At 41.7% G+C, this 16,670-nt stretch overlaps 1 protein-coding gene across 3 annotated transcripts in view; it reads left to right on the top strand.

Moving 5' to 3' along the window:
• Window positions 1-16,670, top strand: part of lok (ovarian-specific serine/threonine-protein kinase loki) — a 225,979-nt gene that overhangs the window by 52,216 nt on the left and 157,093 nt on the right. For 2 of the 3 annotated variants that reach the window (XM_071665056.1, XM_071665055.1), the window contains exon 3: window positions 5,870-5,978. The exons of the other annotated variant lie outside the window; for it this stretch is intronic. In XM_071665056.1, coding sequence (XP_071521157.1) covers window positions 5,870-5,978 — 109 coding nt within the window. The remainder of the gene's footprint in view (window positions 1-5,869; window positions 5,979-16,670) is intronic. 3 annotated transcript variants of the gene reach the window in all.

The following is a 16,670-nucleotide window of genomic DNA, read 5'->3' on the forward strand; positions in this document are numbered from 1 at the left end:
ACTTCTGCTTCCATGGTTCCATCCGCTGCCAGATCCACTCCCAGATATCTAAAACACTTCACTTCCTCCAGTTTTTCTCCATTCAAACTCACCTCCCAATTGACTTGACCCTCAACCCTACTGTACCTAATAACCTTGCTCTTATTCACATTTACTCTTAACTTTCTTCTTCCACACACTTTACTAAACTCAGTCACCAGCTTCTGCAGTTTCTCACATGAATCAGCCACCAGCGCTGTATCATCAGCAAACAACAACTGACTCACTTCCCAAGCTCTCTCATCCCCAACAGACTTCATACTTGCCCCTCTTTCCAAAACTCTTGCATTTACCTCCCTAACAACCCCATCCATAAACAAATTAAACAACCATGGAGACATCACACACCCCTGCCGCAAACCTACATTCACTGAGAACCAATCACTTTCCTCTCTTCCTACACGTACACATGCCTTACATCCTCGATAAAAACTTTTCACTGCTTCTAACAACTTGCCTCCCACACCATATATTCTTAATACCTTCCACAGAGCATCTCTATCAACTCTATCATATGCCTTCTCCAGATCCATAAATGCTACATACAAATCCATTTGCTTTTCTAAGTATTTCTCACATACATTCTTCAAAGCAAACACCTGATCCACACATCCTCTACCACTTCTGAAACCACACTGCTCTTCTCCAATCTGATGCTCTGTACATGCCTTCACCCTCTCAATCAATACCCTCCCATATAATTTACCAGGAATACTCAACAAACTTATACCTCTGTAATTTGAGCACTCACTCTTATTCCCTTTGCCTTTGTACAATCTTCCATTATCTACTCTCAATAATGCTGTGGATTTATGTCCTTGCATTGCATAATGTCAGAAATCCCTAAATGGCACCCCAATTCATTGGCTGCCATGCCCATAGTAATGCAGATTGTGGATTTGATTGTTACATTACTGAGGGTAGAGATGTGCCGTTTAGAGGATATCACACACTATGTATTCCTGTTTGTCAGCCTTTAAATTAAGTACGATACTTAGCTACAGAAAACATCATATTACTTTCACACACACGCACGCACAGACGTGCACCAACCATACCAGTGATTGTTGCGGGCCATATCAGAGCCAAGAGTGCTGAGTAATCATTTAGTAGGTGTACATCTGTCACCATGGGCTGATTCCCTGCTTAATCGACTAACCAGCTTGCTCTCACTGTGGCAGAACTAGGGCAAAGGGTGTGTGGTGTTATGTGGTCCAAAGATATTGTTCTCTCCAGGCCAACCCCCCACTATTCAGAAATTCTCTGGAAATTTCAGGGCAGGCCAGTCCAATAAATGATTTGTTGAAGGATCTAGAGAAAAATTTAGAGCATGTAGGCTTGCATGGTCTGGAGGCAGTGCCCTATTTGTGTTGATTTTTGTAGCAACCAGCCTTAACTAGAGTTTGTAACAGGTGTGTGAAAAATCCAGAGGAATTTTTTGATTGTTTGCAGGAGGCTTTTGGGATGAAATTAAGTTGTGTAGAACTTGAGAAACAATTCCAGGGACCAGTTTAGCAGTTGTAGGAAGGCGTGTGGTATGGTGCTAAAATGTTGAGGGAGATACAAGAAAAACTGCCGAAAGTACAACAGAGAGGTGCAGAAAAGTGCATGTGGTTATTGTGTCCTTGGTTTTGTAGACATCTGAGAGATGGGAAAATTAGAGTGAAGCTGGAGAAGTGATAGGAGGAACATCCTTATGCATTACGGGAACAGCTCTTTAAACAGGCAGATAACAAAATGAGGGAGGCAGAGTGGATAGACATAGGGAAGGATGAGTTGTAGAAAATGTTGAGACCTGAGAGGATTGCGAGAGGTATATGTTGAAATGTTTCTTTGTCATCCTGTTTTTTGTGTGGTCAGCAGGAGCATCATAGGTATCATTGAGAAAGATTCAAAGATCTGGTATCAGAAGGTCTGGGAAACAGTCAGCCTTGAGTGATGCGGGTCTGTCCTCAGGACAAATACATGACTTGGACCAGAACTCAGGTTACATAGTGTTGTGATGGGTGCTCATTGGTTGAGTGGGGAGTCTAAGAGTGAGAAAGTTAAGTTGTTCGGATAGACACCAAGGATTAACATGTCAGTGAATGGTGTTTCAGTGGAGGCTATGGCTGATTTGGGAGCAGAGATCAGTTTGGCTATGGATGCCTGGTATAAGGAGTGGCTTCTACCAAAGCAGGCGGTAGTGCCTGAAATGGATGTTCACATTACTGATGCAAATGGAATGCAGATTCTATGCTTAGGGTATGTTTGTGTGGATGTAGAAGTAAAGGAGCAGTTATAAAGGATCGTGGGATATTTGTGAAGAGGACCACTGGAAATGAGTGAGTGGTCCAGGGAACCTGGTTGCCTGTGTTATTTAGGGATGAAAGTCTTAGCATAGTTGTTGAAGGGCTGGAGGAGCATCTGCCAAGAGGGCTTGCAAGCAGAATTGCAGGGAAGGTGTGGAAGATCTGTCTGTGCTATGAGAGCAAGGCTAAAGGTGGTGCAAAAACTGCAGGGGTGGGCTGTACTGCAATAGCAGCAGAATCTGACAATTCCTGCAGGTACAAGAATGGTGCTAGAGGTGTTTGTGCAAAGTTTATGTAAGGTTAATGTGGATAGTGTACTGTTTTGAGCTGTTAGAAAAAGGGAATGGCTGGTGGGTGCTAGAGGGAATTTTTGCCCTGCCAACTTACACTAAGGTGGCCAGAGGCAAGGTCTAGGTGTCAGTGGCCAGTGTGGGTGAAACTGACATAGAACTCAGGCTGCTGAGAAAACTTGTTGAGGTGTCATATGGATGAGAAGTAAGAAAAATGGATGTTAGTACCCACACAGCTGAGGAAACAGTTTTTCCAAGAGTGGCTCAAGAGTTACTGCAGCGTATAGGTGTGCATATGGAAGAAGACAATGTGTTGGCTAGGATAAAGGTCAACCACATTTTCTCATTGTTATGGAGGGTTGTGTCAAGTATTTTATATGTTTGAGGATGTGTTTAGCAACAGTGTCAGATGCCTTGTTGATGCCTGTTACCACTAGTACTTTGTGGGAGGTAGGGTTGAGGGTTGATCTAGGATTTGTTGTGATGATAGAGTTTATTATTAAAGCTGACAATGTCTTTTACAAAAACATGCTGCAGTTATGGCCATCTCAGATGTAAGGAAGAATGAGGATTGTGAAAAGAAAGAATAAGCAAGAAGTTGATTTTAGCTCCTTGTATCTTTGTAAACTTTATTCCTACCTTAGGAAAACATTGCTATCTCATCTGCTGTTTACTTCTGTCCCCGTTGAAAAATATAGCTGTTTCTGATGGGGAGAGTTGACAGAGTGGATTGCCACCTTAAATCCTCCCCTGAATACTCACTTGTGTTTCTAGTAGTGGTAGGGTTGCTGTTTGTTTTTAATCTTTTCCTGCAGATTGCTGTCCAAGATAAAATATGGACAGGAGTTACTTAGATGTGTCTAATTTAGGTACAGAAATAAGTCCTGATGAAAACCCGTTTCTTTATTGTACTGAATGTACATTTGGATTAAGATCATAGATGATGAAAAATCTTAAATTGCATATATGGACTACAGGGTGAGCATATATAAAGTGCATAAGACAGGGAACAAATGGGAACATCAGTGAAGGGGGCTAATGGGGAGGTGATAACAAGTAGTGGTGATGTGAGGAGATGGAGTGAGTATTTTAAAGGTTTGTTGAATGTGTTTGATGATAGAGTGGCAGATATAGGGTGTTTTGGTCGAGTTGGTGTGCAAAGTGAGAGGGTTTGGAAGAATGATTTGGTAAACAGAGAGGAGGTAGTAAAAGCTTTGCTGAAGATGAAAGCCAGCAAGACAGCAGGTTTGGATGGTATTGCAGTGGAATTTATTAAAAAAGGGGGTGACTGTTGTTGACTGGTTGGTAAGGTTATTTAATGTTATGTATGACTCATGGTGAGGTGCCTGAGGATTGGCGGAATGCTTGCATAGTGCCATTGTACAAAGGCAAAGGGGATAAGAGTGAGTGCTCAAATTACAGAGGTATAAGTTTGTTGAGTATTCCTGGTAAATTATATGGGAGGGTATTGATTGAGAGCGTGAAGGCATATACAGAGCATCAGATTTGGGAAGAGCAGTGTGGTTTCAGAAGTGGTAGAGGATGTGTGGATCAGGTGTTTGCTTTGAAGAATATATGTGAGAAATACTTAGAAAAACAAATGGATTTGTATGTAGCATTTATGGATCTGGAGAAGTCATATGATAGAGTTGATAGAGATGCTCTATGGAAGGTATTAAGGTATTAAGAATATTAAGAATGTAAGGCATGTGTACGTGTAGGAAGAGAGGAAAGTGATTGGTTCTCAGTGAATGTTGGTTTGCGGCAGGGGTGTGTGATGTCTCCATGGTTGTTTAATTTGTTTATGGATGGGGTTGTTAGGGAGGTGAATGCAAGAGTTTTGGAAAGAGGGGCAAGTATGCAGTCTGTTGTAGGTGAGGGAGCTTGGGAAGTGAGTCAGTTATTGTTCGCTGATGATAGAGCACTGGTGGCTGATTTGGGTGAGAAACTGCAGAAGCTGATGACTGAGTTTGGTAAAGTGTGTGAAAGAAGAAAGCTGAGAGTAAATGTGAATAAGAGCAAGGTTATTTGGTACAGTAGGGTTGAGGAACAAATCAATTAGGAGGTAAATTTGAATGGAGAAAAAGTGGTGGAAGTGAAGTGTTTTAGATATCTGGAAGTGGATTTGGCGGCGGATGGAACTATGGAAGTGGAAGTGGATCATAAGGTGGGGGAGGGGGCAAAAGTTCTGGGAGCGTTGAAGAATGTGTGGAAGTCGAGAATGTTATCTTGGAAAGCAAAAATGGGTATGTTTGAAGGAATAGTGGTTCTAACAACGTTATATGCTTATGAGGCATGGGCTATAGATAGAGTTGTGTGGAGGAGGGTGTATGTGCTGGAAATGAGATGTTTGAGGAAAATATGTGGTGTGAGGTGGTTTGATCGAGTAAGTAATGAAAGGGTGAGAGAGATGTGTTTTGAAATGGTTTGGTCACATGGAGAGAATTAGTGATGAAAGATTGACAAAGAGAATATTATGTGTCAGAGTTGGAAGGAACAAGGAGAAGTGAGAGATTAAATTGGAGATGGAAAGATGGAGTGAAAAAGATTTTGATTGATCGTGGCGTGAACATGCAGGAGGGTGATGGGCATGCAAGGAATAGAGTGAAATGGAACGATGTGGTATACCAGGGTCGACGTGCTGTCAGTGGATTCAACCAGGGCATGTGAAGCGTCTGGGGTAAACCATGGAAAGTTTTGTGGGGTGTGGATGTGGAAAGGGAGCTGTGGTTTCGGTGCATTATACATGACAGCTAGAGACTGAGTGTGAACGAATGTGGCCTTTGTTGTCTTTTCCTAGCGCTACCTCACACACATGTGGGGGGAGGGGGTTGTCATTTTATGTGTGGCGGGGCGGTGATGGGAATGAATAAGGGCAGACAGTATGAATTATGTACATGTGTATTTATGTATATGTCTATGTGTGTATATATATATGTATACGTTTAGATGTATAGGTATGTATATGTGCGTGTTTGGACGTGTATGCATATACATGTGCATGTGGGTGGGTTGGGCCATTCTTACATGTTTCCTTGCGCTGCCTCGCTAATGCGGGAAACAGCGACATAGTATAATAAAAAAGAATAAATATATAAGTAAATCAAATTTCATAGAGAGGTTAGTCTTGTCATTACATTACTGTATAACTTTCTTATTCTCCTTTAGTCTGATTGTGGCAAATAAAAACGTGTTTTGGTTGATCATGTAGATGTGAAAATGATAACATTTATTTTACATTTTTTTCAGATTTAATCAATAACTCCTACACATTTGGTAGAGGTGATGCTGATTATCGTTTCAGTAGAGATCATTTTGAAAATGCTTTTCTCCCAGCTATCTCCAAAATACACTTCAGGTTAGTCACTCTCTTTGCTAGAAGAATTCAGGTTACAAATAGCTTTGGCCATGGAAGCTCTACAATGGTAGAGATTGACAGGCCATACTTTTATTGTTGATGTTGACTTTGCAACACCAAATAATGGTTTGAATCATTCTTAACCCATACCAACCTTTGAAATAAGCCTTCTTTTTTCTTTGATCTTTTATTCATTCCAGTTCTAATTCCCTGTTTCTTTTTTTACAGTTCCTTTAGAGAAATGTGTACACACAGTTCAGAGGGACTTTACTATAAATTGCTCCACCACATGTTTGTTGTTTTGCATACATTTTGTCAGTTTGTGTGGGAAAATAAAATGCTATACATTGAAAAGTTAACCACTGATGTTTTCAATGGAAGTAGAGAGGATTGACATAACCTAAACCTCCCCACTGGCTAGGGTCTTTCTCCAACTCAGTCTATAAGCAACTTAGCGGAGGATGTACGTTGTGAATGCTCTGTGCTCTGATATACTGTACTATGTTATATCCTTGTATTATTAGAACCATAAGCAACTAATCTAGGGCCGGTGGAAAGTTTTCTAGATTTTGCAAGAGGAAACATTATAGTGCTACTCTCAATGTGGAAGTTGATATGATAAAGCAGTAGGAATGGAGAATGGGCTGTCAATGTTGGGCATCATCTTTACTCATGTCTGATGACTCTCCATGCCATCCTCAAGAATGTTGATGAGATTATGGTAAAAATGAAGCATTGATGCAACATCCTATAGTGAAAATCACCCAGAAGAAAAGTAATGCCTTGGAGATGATAGAGAAAATGGTGGCTAATTGGTTGAATGTTTCCCTTTCCACACACTTGATGCTCCCAGGACCCTAGACCTCTCCTCCACACTTTGGCTCACTTCAGCTTGCATGATTCCATTTGTTTTCTTGTATGCTTCAGGGTATCTGAAACATTCCACTTGCACTATTTTGTTTTCAGTTAAATTCACACAGCAACTGATCTCTGTTTCAACTGTTTCAGTGTTGTAAATGGAAATGGTGAAGAGCTTGTAGATTTATGTGCTGAAAAAGGACTGGTGATTGGGAATACCTGGTTTAAAAAGAGATATATACATAAGTATACGTATGTAAGTAGAAGAGATGGCCAGAGAGCGTTATTAGATTATGTGTTAATTGATAGGCGCACGAAAGGGAGACTTTTGGATGTTAATGTGCTGAGAGGTGCAACTGGGGATGTCTGATCATTATCTTGTGGAGGTGAAGGTGAAGATTTGTAGAGGTTTTCAGAAAAATAGAGAGAATGTTGGGGTGAAGAGAGTGGTGAGAGTAAGTGAGCTTGGGAAGGAGACTTGTGTGAGGAAGTACCAGGAGAGACTGAGTACAGAATGGAAAAAGGTTAGAACAAAGGACGTAAGGGGAGTGGAAGAGGAATGGGATGTATTTAGTGAAGCAGTGATGGCGTGCTCAAAAGATGCTTTTGGCATGAGAAGCGTGGGAGGTGGGCAGATTAGAAAGGGTAGTGAGTGGTGGGATGAAGAAGTAAGATTATTTGTGAAAGAGAAGAGAGAGGCATTTGGATGATTTTTGCAGGGAAATAATGTGAATGAGTGGGAGATATATGAAAGAGAGAGGAAGGAGGTCAAGAGAAAGATGCAAGAGGTGAAAAAGAGGGCAAATGGGAGTTGGGGTGAGAGAGTATCATTAAATTTTAGGGAGAATAAAAAGATTATTTTGGAAGGAGGTAAATAAAGTGTGTAAGACAAGGGAATCAATGGGAACTTCAGTGAAGGGGGCTAATGGGGAGGTGATAACAATTAGTGGTGATGTTAAAAGTAGATGGGGTGAGTATATTAAAGGTTTGTTGAATGTGTTTGATGGTAGAATGGCAGATATAGGGTGTTTTGGTCGAGGTGGTGTGCAAAGTGAGAGGGTTAGGGAAAACGATTTGGTAAACATAGAAGAGGTAGTAAAAGCCTTGCGGAAGATGAAAGCTGGCAAGGCAGCGAGTTTGGATGTTATTGCAGTGGAATTTATTAAAAAAGGGGGTGACTGTATAGTTGACTGGTTGGTAAGGTTATTTAATGTATGTATGACTCATGGTGAGGTGCCTGAGGATTGGAGGAATGCTTGCATAGTGCCATTGTACAAAGTCAAAGGGGATAAAAGTGAGTGCTCAAATTACAGAGGTATAAGTTTGTTAAGTATTCCTGGTAAATTATATGTGAGGGTATTGATTGAGAGGGTGAAGGCATGTACAGAGCATCAGATTGGGGAAGAGCAGTGTGGTTTCAGAAGTGGTAGAGGATGTGTGGATCAGGTGTTTGCTTTGAAGAATGTATGGGAGAAATACTTAGAAAAACAAATGGACTTGTATGTACCATTTATGGATCTGGAGAAGTCATATGATAAGAGTTGCAAGAGATGCTCTGTGGAAGGTATTAAGAATATATGGTGTGGGAGGCAAGTTGTTAGAAGCAGTGAAAAGTTTTTATTGTGGATGTAAGTCATGTGTACGTGTAGGAAGAGAGAAAAGTGATTGGATCTCAGTGAATGTTGGTTTGCGGCAGGGGTGCATGATGTCTCCAAGGTTGTTTAATTTGTTTTTGGATGGTGTTGTTAGGGAGGTGAATGCAAGAATTTTGGAAAGAGGGGCAAGTATGCAGTCTGTTCTAGATGAGAGAGCTTGAGAGGTGAGTCAGTTGTTGTTCACTGATGATACAGCGATGGTGGCTGATTCATGTGAGAAACTGCAGAAGCTGGTGACTGAGTTCGGTAAAGTGTGTGAAAGAAGAAAGCTGAGAGTAATTGTGAATAAAAGCAAGGTTATTTGGTACAGTAGGGTTGAGGGACAAGACAGTTGGGAGGTAAATTTGAATGGAGAAAAAGTGGAGGAAGTGAAGTGTTTTAGATATCTGGGAGTGGATTTGGCAGCGGATGGAACCATGGAATCGGAAGTGAATCATAGGGTGGGGGAGGGGGCGAAAGTTCTGGGAGCATTGAAGAATGTGTGGAAGTCGAGAACATTATCTCGGAAAGCTAAAATGGATAAGTTTGAAGGAATACTGGTTCCAACAATGTTATATGGTTGCGAGGTGTGGGCTATGGATAGATTTGTGTGGAGGACGGTGGATGTGTTAGAAATGATATGTTTGAAGACAGTATGTGGTGTGAGGTGGTTTGATCGAGTAAGTAGTAATAGGGCAAGAGAGATGTGTGGTAATAAAAAGAGTGTGGTTGAGAGAGCAGAAGAGGGTGTTTGGAAGTGGTTTGGTCACATGGAGAGAATGAGTGAGGAAAGATTGACCAAGAGGATATATGTGTCAGAGGTGGAGGGAACGAGGAGAAGTGGGAGACCTAGTTGGAGATGGAAAGATGGAAAAAGATTTTGAGTGATCGGGGCCTGAACATGCAGGAGGGTGAAAGGCGTGCAAGGAATAGAGTGAATTGGAACGATGTGGTATACCGGGATCAACGTGCTGTCAATGGATTGAACCAGGGCCTGTGAAGCATCTGGGGTAAACCATGGAAAGTTCTGTGGGGCCTGGATGTGGAAAGGGAGCTGTGGTTTCAGTGCATTATTACATGACAGCTAGAGACTGAGTGTGAATGAATGTGGCCTTTGTTGTCTTTTCCTAGCACTACCTTGCGCACATGCAGGGGGAGGGGGTTGTTATTTCATGTGTGGCGGGGTGGCAATGGGAATGAATATAGGCAGACAGTATGAATTATGTACATGTGTATATATGTTTATGTCTATGTGTGTATATATATGTGTATGTTGAGATATATAGGTATGTATATTTGCGTGTGTGGACGTGTATGTATATACATGTGTATGTGGGTGGGTTGGGCCATTCTTTGTCTGTTTCCTTGCGCTACCTCACTAATGTGGGCGAGAGCGACAAAAGTAAAATAGATAAATGAATAATGGGGATAGGGGAGAAATAATACTCCCATGCATTCCTCACGTGTCGTAGAAGGCTACTAAAGGGGACGGGAGCGGGGGGTTAGAAACCCTCCCCTCCTTGTATTTCAACTTTCTAAAAGGGTAAACAGAAGAAGGAGTCGAGCGGAGAGTTCTCATCCTCCTCGAAGGCTCAGATTGGGGTGTCTAAATGTTTGTGGATGTAACCAAGATGAGAAAAAAGGAGAGATAGGTAGTATGTTTGAGGAAAGGAAAGCTCACTTACTCTCACCACTCTCATCACCCTAACAATCTCCCTTCTTTTCTGAAAACTTCTACAAATCTTCACCTTCGCCTCCACAAGATAATGATCAGACATCCCTCCAGTTTCACCTCTCAGCACATTAACATCCAAAAGTCTCTCTTTCGCACTTATCAATTGACATGTAATCCAATAATGATCTCTGGCCATCTCTCCTGTTTACATACATATACTTATGTATATCTCTCTTTTTAAACCAGGTATTCCCAATCACCAGTCCTTTTTCAACACATAAACCTACAAGCTCTTCACCTTTTCCATTTACAACACTGAACACCCCATGTACACCAATTATTTCCTCAACTGCCACATTACTCACCTTTGCATTCAAATCACCCATCACTATAGCCCAGTCTTATGCATTAAAACTACTAACACACACACTCAGCTGCTTCCAAAACACTTGCCTCTCATGATCTTTCTTCTCATGCACTGGTGCATATGCACCAATAACCACCCATCTCTGTCCATCAACTTTCAGTTTTACCCATATCAACCTAGAGTTTGCTTTCTTACACTCTATCACATACTCCCACCACTCCTGTTTCAGTAGTGCTACTCCTTCCCTTGCTCTTGTCCTCTCACTAACCCCTGACGTTACTCCCAAGACATTCCCAAACCACTCCTCCTCTTTACCCTTGAGCTTTGTTTCACTCAGAGCCAAAACATCCAGGTTCCTTTCCTCAAACATACTACCTATCTCTCCTTTTTTCTCATCTTGGTTACATCCACACACATTTAGACACCCCAATCTGAGCCTTCGAAGAGGATGAGCACTCCCCACGTGACTCCTACTTCTGTTTCCCCTTTTAGAAAGTTAAGATATAAGGAGGGGAGGGTTTCTAGCCACCCACTTCTGTCCCCTCTAGTCACCTTGTACGATACGTGAGGAATGCGTGGGAAGTATTCTTTCTCCCCTATCCCCAGGATATATATATATATATATATATATATTTCTTTCTTTTTTTTTTTATACTATTCGCCATTTCCCGCATTAGCGAGGTAGCGTTAAGAACAGAGGACTGGGCCTTAGAGGGAATATTCTCACCTGGCCCCCTTCTCTGTTCCTTCTTTTGGGGAAAAAAAAAAAAAAAACGAGAAGGGAGGATTTCCAGCCACCCACTCCCTCCCCTTTTAGTTGCCTTCTATGATATGCAGGGAATCTGTGGGAAGTATTCTTTCTCCCCTATCCCCAGGGTCAATATATATATATATATATATATATATATATATCCCTGGGGATAGGGGAGAAAGAATACTTCCCACGTATTCCCTGCGTGTCGTAGAAGGCGACTAAAAGGGGAGGGAGCGGGAGGCTGGAAATCCTCCCCTCTCACTTTTTTTTTGATTTTCCAAAAGAGGGAACAGGGGGGGGCCCAGGTGGGGATGTTCCCTCAAGGGCCCAGTCCTCTGTTCTCAACGCTACCTCGCTGATGCGGGAAATGGCGAATAGTATGAAAAAAAAAAAAAAAAATATATATATATATATATATATATATATATATATATATATATATATATATATATATATATATATATATATATATATATATATATATATATATATTTTTTTTTTTTTCATACTATTCGCCATTTCCCGCGATAGCGAGGTAGCGTTAAGAACAGAGGACTGGGCCTTTGAGGGAATACCCTCACCTGGCCCCCTTCTCTGTTCCTTCTTTTGGAAAATTAAAAAAAAAAAAAAAAAGCGAGAGGGGAGGATTTCCAGCCCCCCACTCCCTTCCCTTTTAGTCGCCTTCTACGACACGCAGGGAATACGTGGGAAGTATTCTTTCTCCCCTATCCCCAGGGATATGTGTGTATATATATATATATATATATATATATATATATATATATATATATATATATATATATACACACACATACACACACACACGCACACATACACACACACACACATACACACACACACACATACATATATATACATGTGAAAAATGTAAGAAACAATTTAGAAAACTGAAACTTCTAGCTTGAAATGAAATGAAAAAATGAATGTCACATAATGGTTCAACCTCTGGCTATGGAAAAAGGAAATGTTTAATTTATTTACACAAACGTCAATAGTAGTTCTCATCAATTTAACCACTGTATCAATAAGCTTCAATGTCTAAGCTACATTTTTTCCAATTTCACTATTTTCTTGTCAAAGCACCATGTATGAAAACTATCACTCCAGGAACACAACTATAAACATTTACTTCCCCTTTAAAAAAAAGTTCTGGGGAAGTCTGTCTCGATACACTGCGGGACACTCTACCACCTGGCGAGGTTTGTGTTGCAATGGTTCTTGATTCACAAACGTAGTAGCATCACTGGTGGGCCAAGGTAATTCCGTTGGCAACTTCCAATTCTTCTCTGGTCGAGCTGGAGAGGTGCAGTGGCTGAGGACACACTTTGTACAGGAGACGTGCTGTATGTACGTACCCGTCCGTCACCACCTTCCATCAACACGCGCGGACTTCATCCTTTCCAAGCCCTCAGTGGACCGAATCAGGCCATACAAATGTATATTATCCCTGGGGATAGGGGTGAAAGAATACTTCCCACGAATTCCTCGCGTGTCGTAGAAAGCGACTAGAGGGGATGGGAGCGGGGGGCCAGAAATCCTCCCCTCCTTGTATTTTTTTAACTTTCTAAAATGGGAAACAGAAGAAGGAGTCACGCGGGGAGTGCTCATCCTCCTCGAAGGCTCAGATTGGGGTGCCTAAATGTGTGTGGATGTAACCAAGATGTGAAAAAAGGAGAGATAGATAGTATGTTTGAGGAAAGGAACCTGGATGTTTTGGCTCTGAGTGAAACGAAGCTCAAGGGTAAAGGGGAAGAGTGGTTTGGGAATGTCTTGGGAGTAAAGTCAGGGGTTAGTGAGAGGACAAGAGCAAGGGAAGGAGTAGCAGTACTCCTAAAACAGGAGTTGTGGAAGTATGTGATAGAATGTAAGAAAGTAAATTCTCAATTAATATGGGTAAAACTGAAAGTTGATGGAGAGAGATGGGTGATTATTGGTGCATATGCACCTGGGCATGAGAAGAAAGATCATGAGAGGCAAGTGTTTTGGGAGCAGCTGAATGAGTGTGTTAGTGGTTTTGATGCACGAGACCGGGTTATAGTGTTGGGTGATTTGAATGCAAAGGTGAGTAATGTGGCAGTTGAGGGAATAATTGGTATACATGGGGTGTTCAGTGTTGTAAATGGAAATGGTGAAGAGCTTGTAGATTTATGTGCTGAAAAAGGACTGATGATTGGGAATACCTGGTTTAAAAAGCGAGATATACATAAGTATACTTATGTAAGTAGGAGAGATGGCCAGAGAGCGTTATTGGATTACGTGTTAATTGACAGGCGCGCGAAAGAGAAACTTTTGGATGTTAATGTGCTGAGAGGTGCAACTGGAGGGATGTCTGATCATTATCTTGTGGAGGCTAAGGTGAAGATTTGTATGGGTTTCCAGAAAAGAAAAGTGAATGTTGGGGTGAAGAGGGTGGTGAGAGTAAGTGAGCTTGGGAAGGAGACTTGTGTGAGGAAGTACCAGGAGAGACTGAGTACAGAATGGAAAAAGGTGAGAACAATGGAAGTAAGGGGAGTGGGGGAGGAATGGGATGTATTTAGGGAATCAGTGATGGATTGCGCAAAAGATGCTTGTGGCATGAGAAGAGTGGGAGATGGGTTGATTAGAAAGGGTAGTGAGTGGTGGGATGAAGAAGTAAGAGTATTAGTGAAAGAGAAGAGAGAGGCATTTGGACGATTTTTGCAGGGAAAAAATGAAATTGAGTGGGAGACGTATAAAAGAAAGAGACAGGAGGTCAAGAGAAAGGTGCAAGAGGTGAAAAAAAGGACAAATGAGAGTTGGGGTGAGAGAGTATCATTAAATTTTAGGGAGAATAAAAAGATGTTCTGGAAGGAGGTAAATAAAGTGCGTAAGACAAGGGAGCAAATGGGAACTTCAGTGAAAGGCGCAAATGGGGAGGTGATAACAAGTAGTGGTGATGTGAGAAGGAGATGGAGTGAGTATTTTGAAGGTTTGTTGAATGTGTTTGATGATAGAGTGGCAGATATAGGGTGTTTTGGTCGAGGTGGTGTGCAAAGAGCGAGGGTTAGGGAAAATGATTTGGTAAACAGAGAAGAGGTAGTAAAAGCTTTGCGGAAGATGAAAGCCGGCAAGGCAGCAGGTTTGGATGGTATTGCAGTGGAATTTATTAAAAAAGGGGGTGACTGTATTGTTGACTGGTTGGTAAGGTTATTTAATGTATGTATGACTTATGGTGAGGTGCCTGAGGATTGGTGGAATGCGTGCATAGTGCCATTGTACAGAGGCAAAGGGGATAAGAGTGAGTGCTCAAATTACAGAGGTATAAGTTTGTTGAGTATTCCTGGCAAATTATATGGGAGGGTATTGATTGAGAGGGTGAAGGCATGTACAGAGCATCAGATTGGGGAAGAGCAGTGTGGTTTCAGAAGTGGTAGAGGATGTGTGGATCAGGTGTTTGCTTTGAAGAATGTATGTGAGAAATACTTAGAAAAGCAAATGGATTTGTATGTAGCATTTATGGATCTGGAGAAGGCATATGATAGAGTTGATAGAGATGCTCTGTGGAAGGTATTAAGAATATATGGTGTGGGAGGCAAGTTGTTAGAAGCAGTGAAAAGTTTTTATCGAGGATGTAAGGCATGTGTACGTGTAGGAAGAGAGGAAAGTGATTGGTTCTCAGTGAATGTAGGTTAGCGGCAGGGGTGTGTGATGTCTCCATGGTTGTTTAATTTGTTTATGGATGGGGTTGTTAGGGAGGTGAATGCAAGAGTTTTGGAAAGAGGGGCAAGTATGAAGTCTGTTGGGGATGAGAGAGCTTGGGAAGTGAGTCAGTTGTTGTTCGCTGATGATACAGCGCTGGTGGCTGAATCATATATATATATATATATATATATATATATATATATATATATATATATATATATATATATATGTATATATATATTTTTTTTTTATTATACCTTGTCGCTGTCTCCCGCGTTTGCGAGGTAGCGCAAGGAAACAGACGAAAGAAATGGCCCAACCCCCCCCATACACATGTATATACATACGTCCACACACACAAATGTACATACCTACACAGCTTTCCATGGTTTACCCCAGACGCTTCACATGCCCTGCTTCAATCCACTGACAGCACGTCAACCCCGGTATACCACATCGCTCCAATTCACTCTATTCTTTGCCCTCCTTTCACCCTCCTGCATGTTCAGGCCCCGATCACACAAAATCTTTTTCACTCCATCTTTCCACCTCCAATTTGGTCTCCCTCTTCTCCTTGTTCCCTCCACCTCCAACACATATATCCTCTTGGTCAATCTTTCCTCACTCATCCTCTCCATGTGCCCAAACCACTTCAAAACACCCTCTTCTGCTCTCTCAAACACGCTCTTTTTATTTCCACACATCTCTCTTACCCTTACGTTACTCACTCGATCAAACCACCTCACACCACACATTGTCCTCAAACATCTCATTTCCAGCACATCCATCCTCCTCCGCACAACTCTATCCATAGCCCACGCCTCGCAACCATACAACATTGTTGGAACCACTATTCCTTCAAACATACCCATTTTTGCTTTCTGAGATAATGTTCTCGACTTCCACACATTCTTCAAGGCCCCCAGAATTTTCGCCCCCTCCCCCACCCTATGATCCACTTCCGCTTCCATGGTTCCATCCGCTGCCAGATCCACTCCCAGATATCTAAAACACTTCACTTCCTCCAGTTTTTCTCCATTCAAACTCACCTCCCAATTGACTTGACCCTCAACCCTACTGTACCTAATAACCTTGCTCTTATTCACATTTACTCTTAACTTTCTTCTTCCACACACTTTTCCAAACTCAGTCACCAGCTTCTGCAGTTTCTCACATGAATCAGCCACCAGCGCTGTATCATCAGCGAACAACAACTGACTCACTTCCCAAGCTCTCTCATCCCCAACAGACTTCATACTTGCCCCTCTTTCCAAAACTCTTGCATTTACCTCCCTAACAACCCCATCCATAAACAAATTAAACAACCATGGAGACATCACACACCCCTGCCGCAAACCTACATTCACTGAGAACCAATCACTTTCCTCTCTTCCTACACGTACACATGCCTTACATCCTCGATAAAAACTTTTCACTGCTTCTAGCAACTTTCCTCCCACACCATATATTCTTAATACCTTCCACAGAGCATCTCTATCAACTCTATCATATGCCTTCTCCAGATCCATAAATGCTACATACAAATCCATTTGTTTTTCTAAGTATTTCTCACATACATTCTTCAAAGCAAACACCTGATCCACACATCCTCTACCACTTCTGAAACCACACTGCTCTTCCCCAATCTGATGCTCTGTACATGCCTTCACCCTCTCAATCAATACCCTCCCATATAATTTACCAGGAATACTCAACAAACTTA

This window comes from Panulirus ornatus, chromosome 9 (genome assembly GCF_036320965.1).
Source record: "Panulirus ornatus isolate Po-2019 chromosome 9, ASM3632096v1, whole genome shotgun sequence".
In the NCBI taxonomy this organism is placed as follows: domain Eukaryota; kingdom Metazoa; phylum Arthropoda; class Malacostraca; order Decapoda; family Palinuridae; genus Panulirus; species Panulirus ornatus.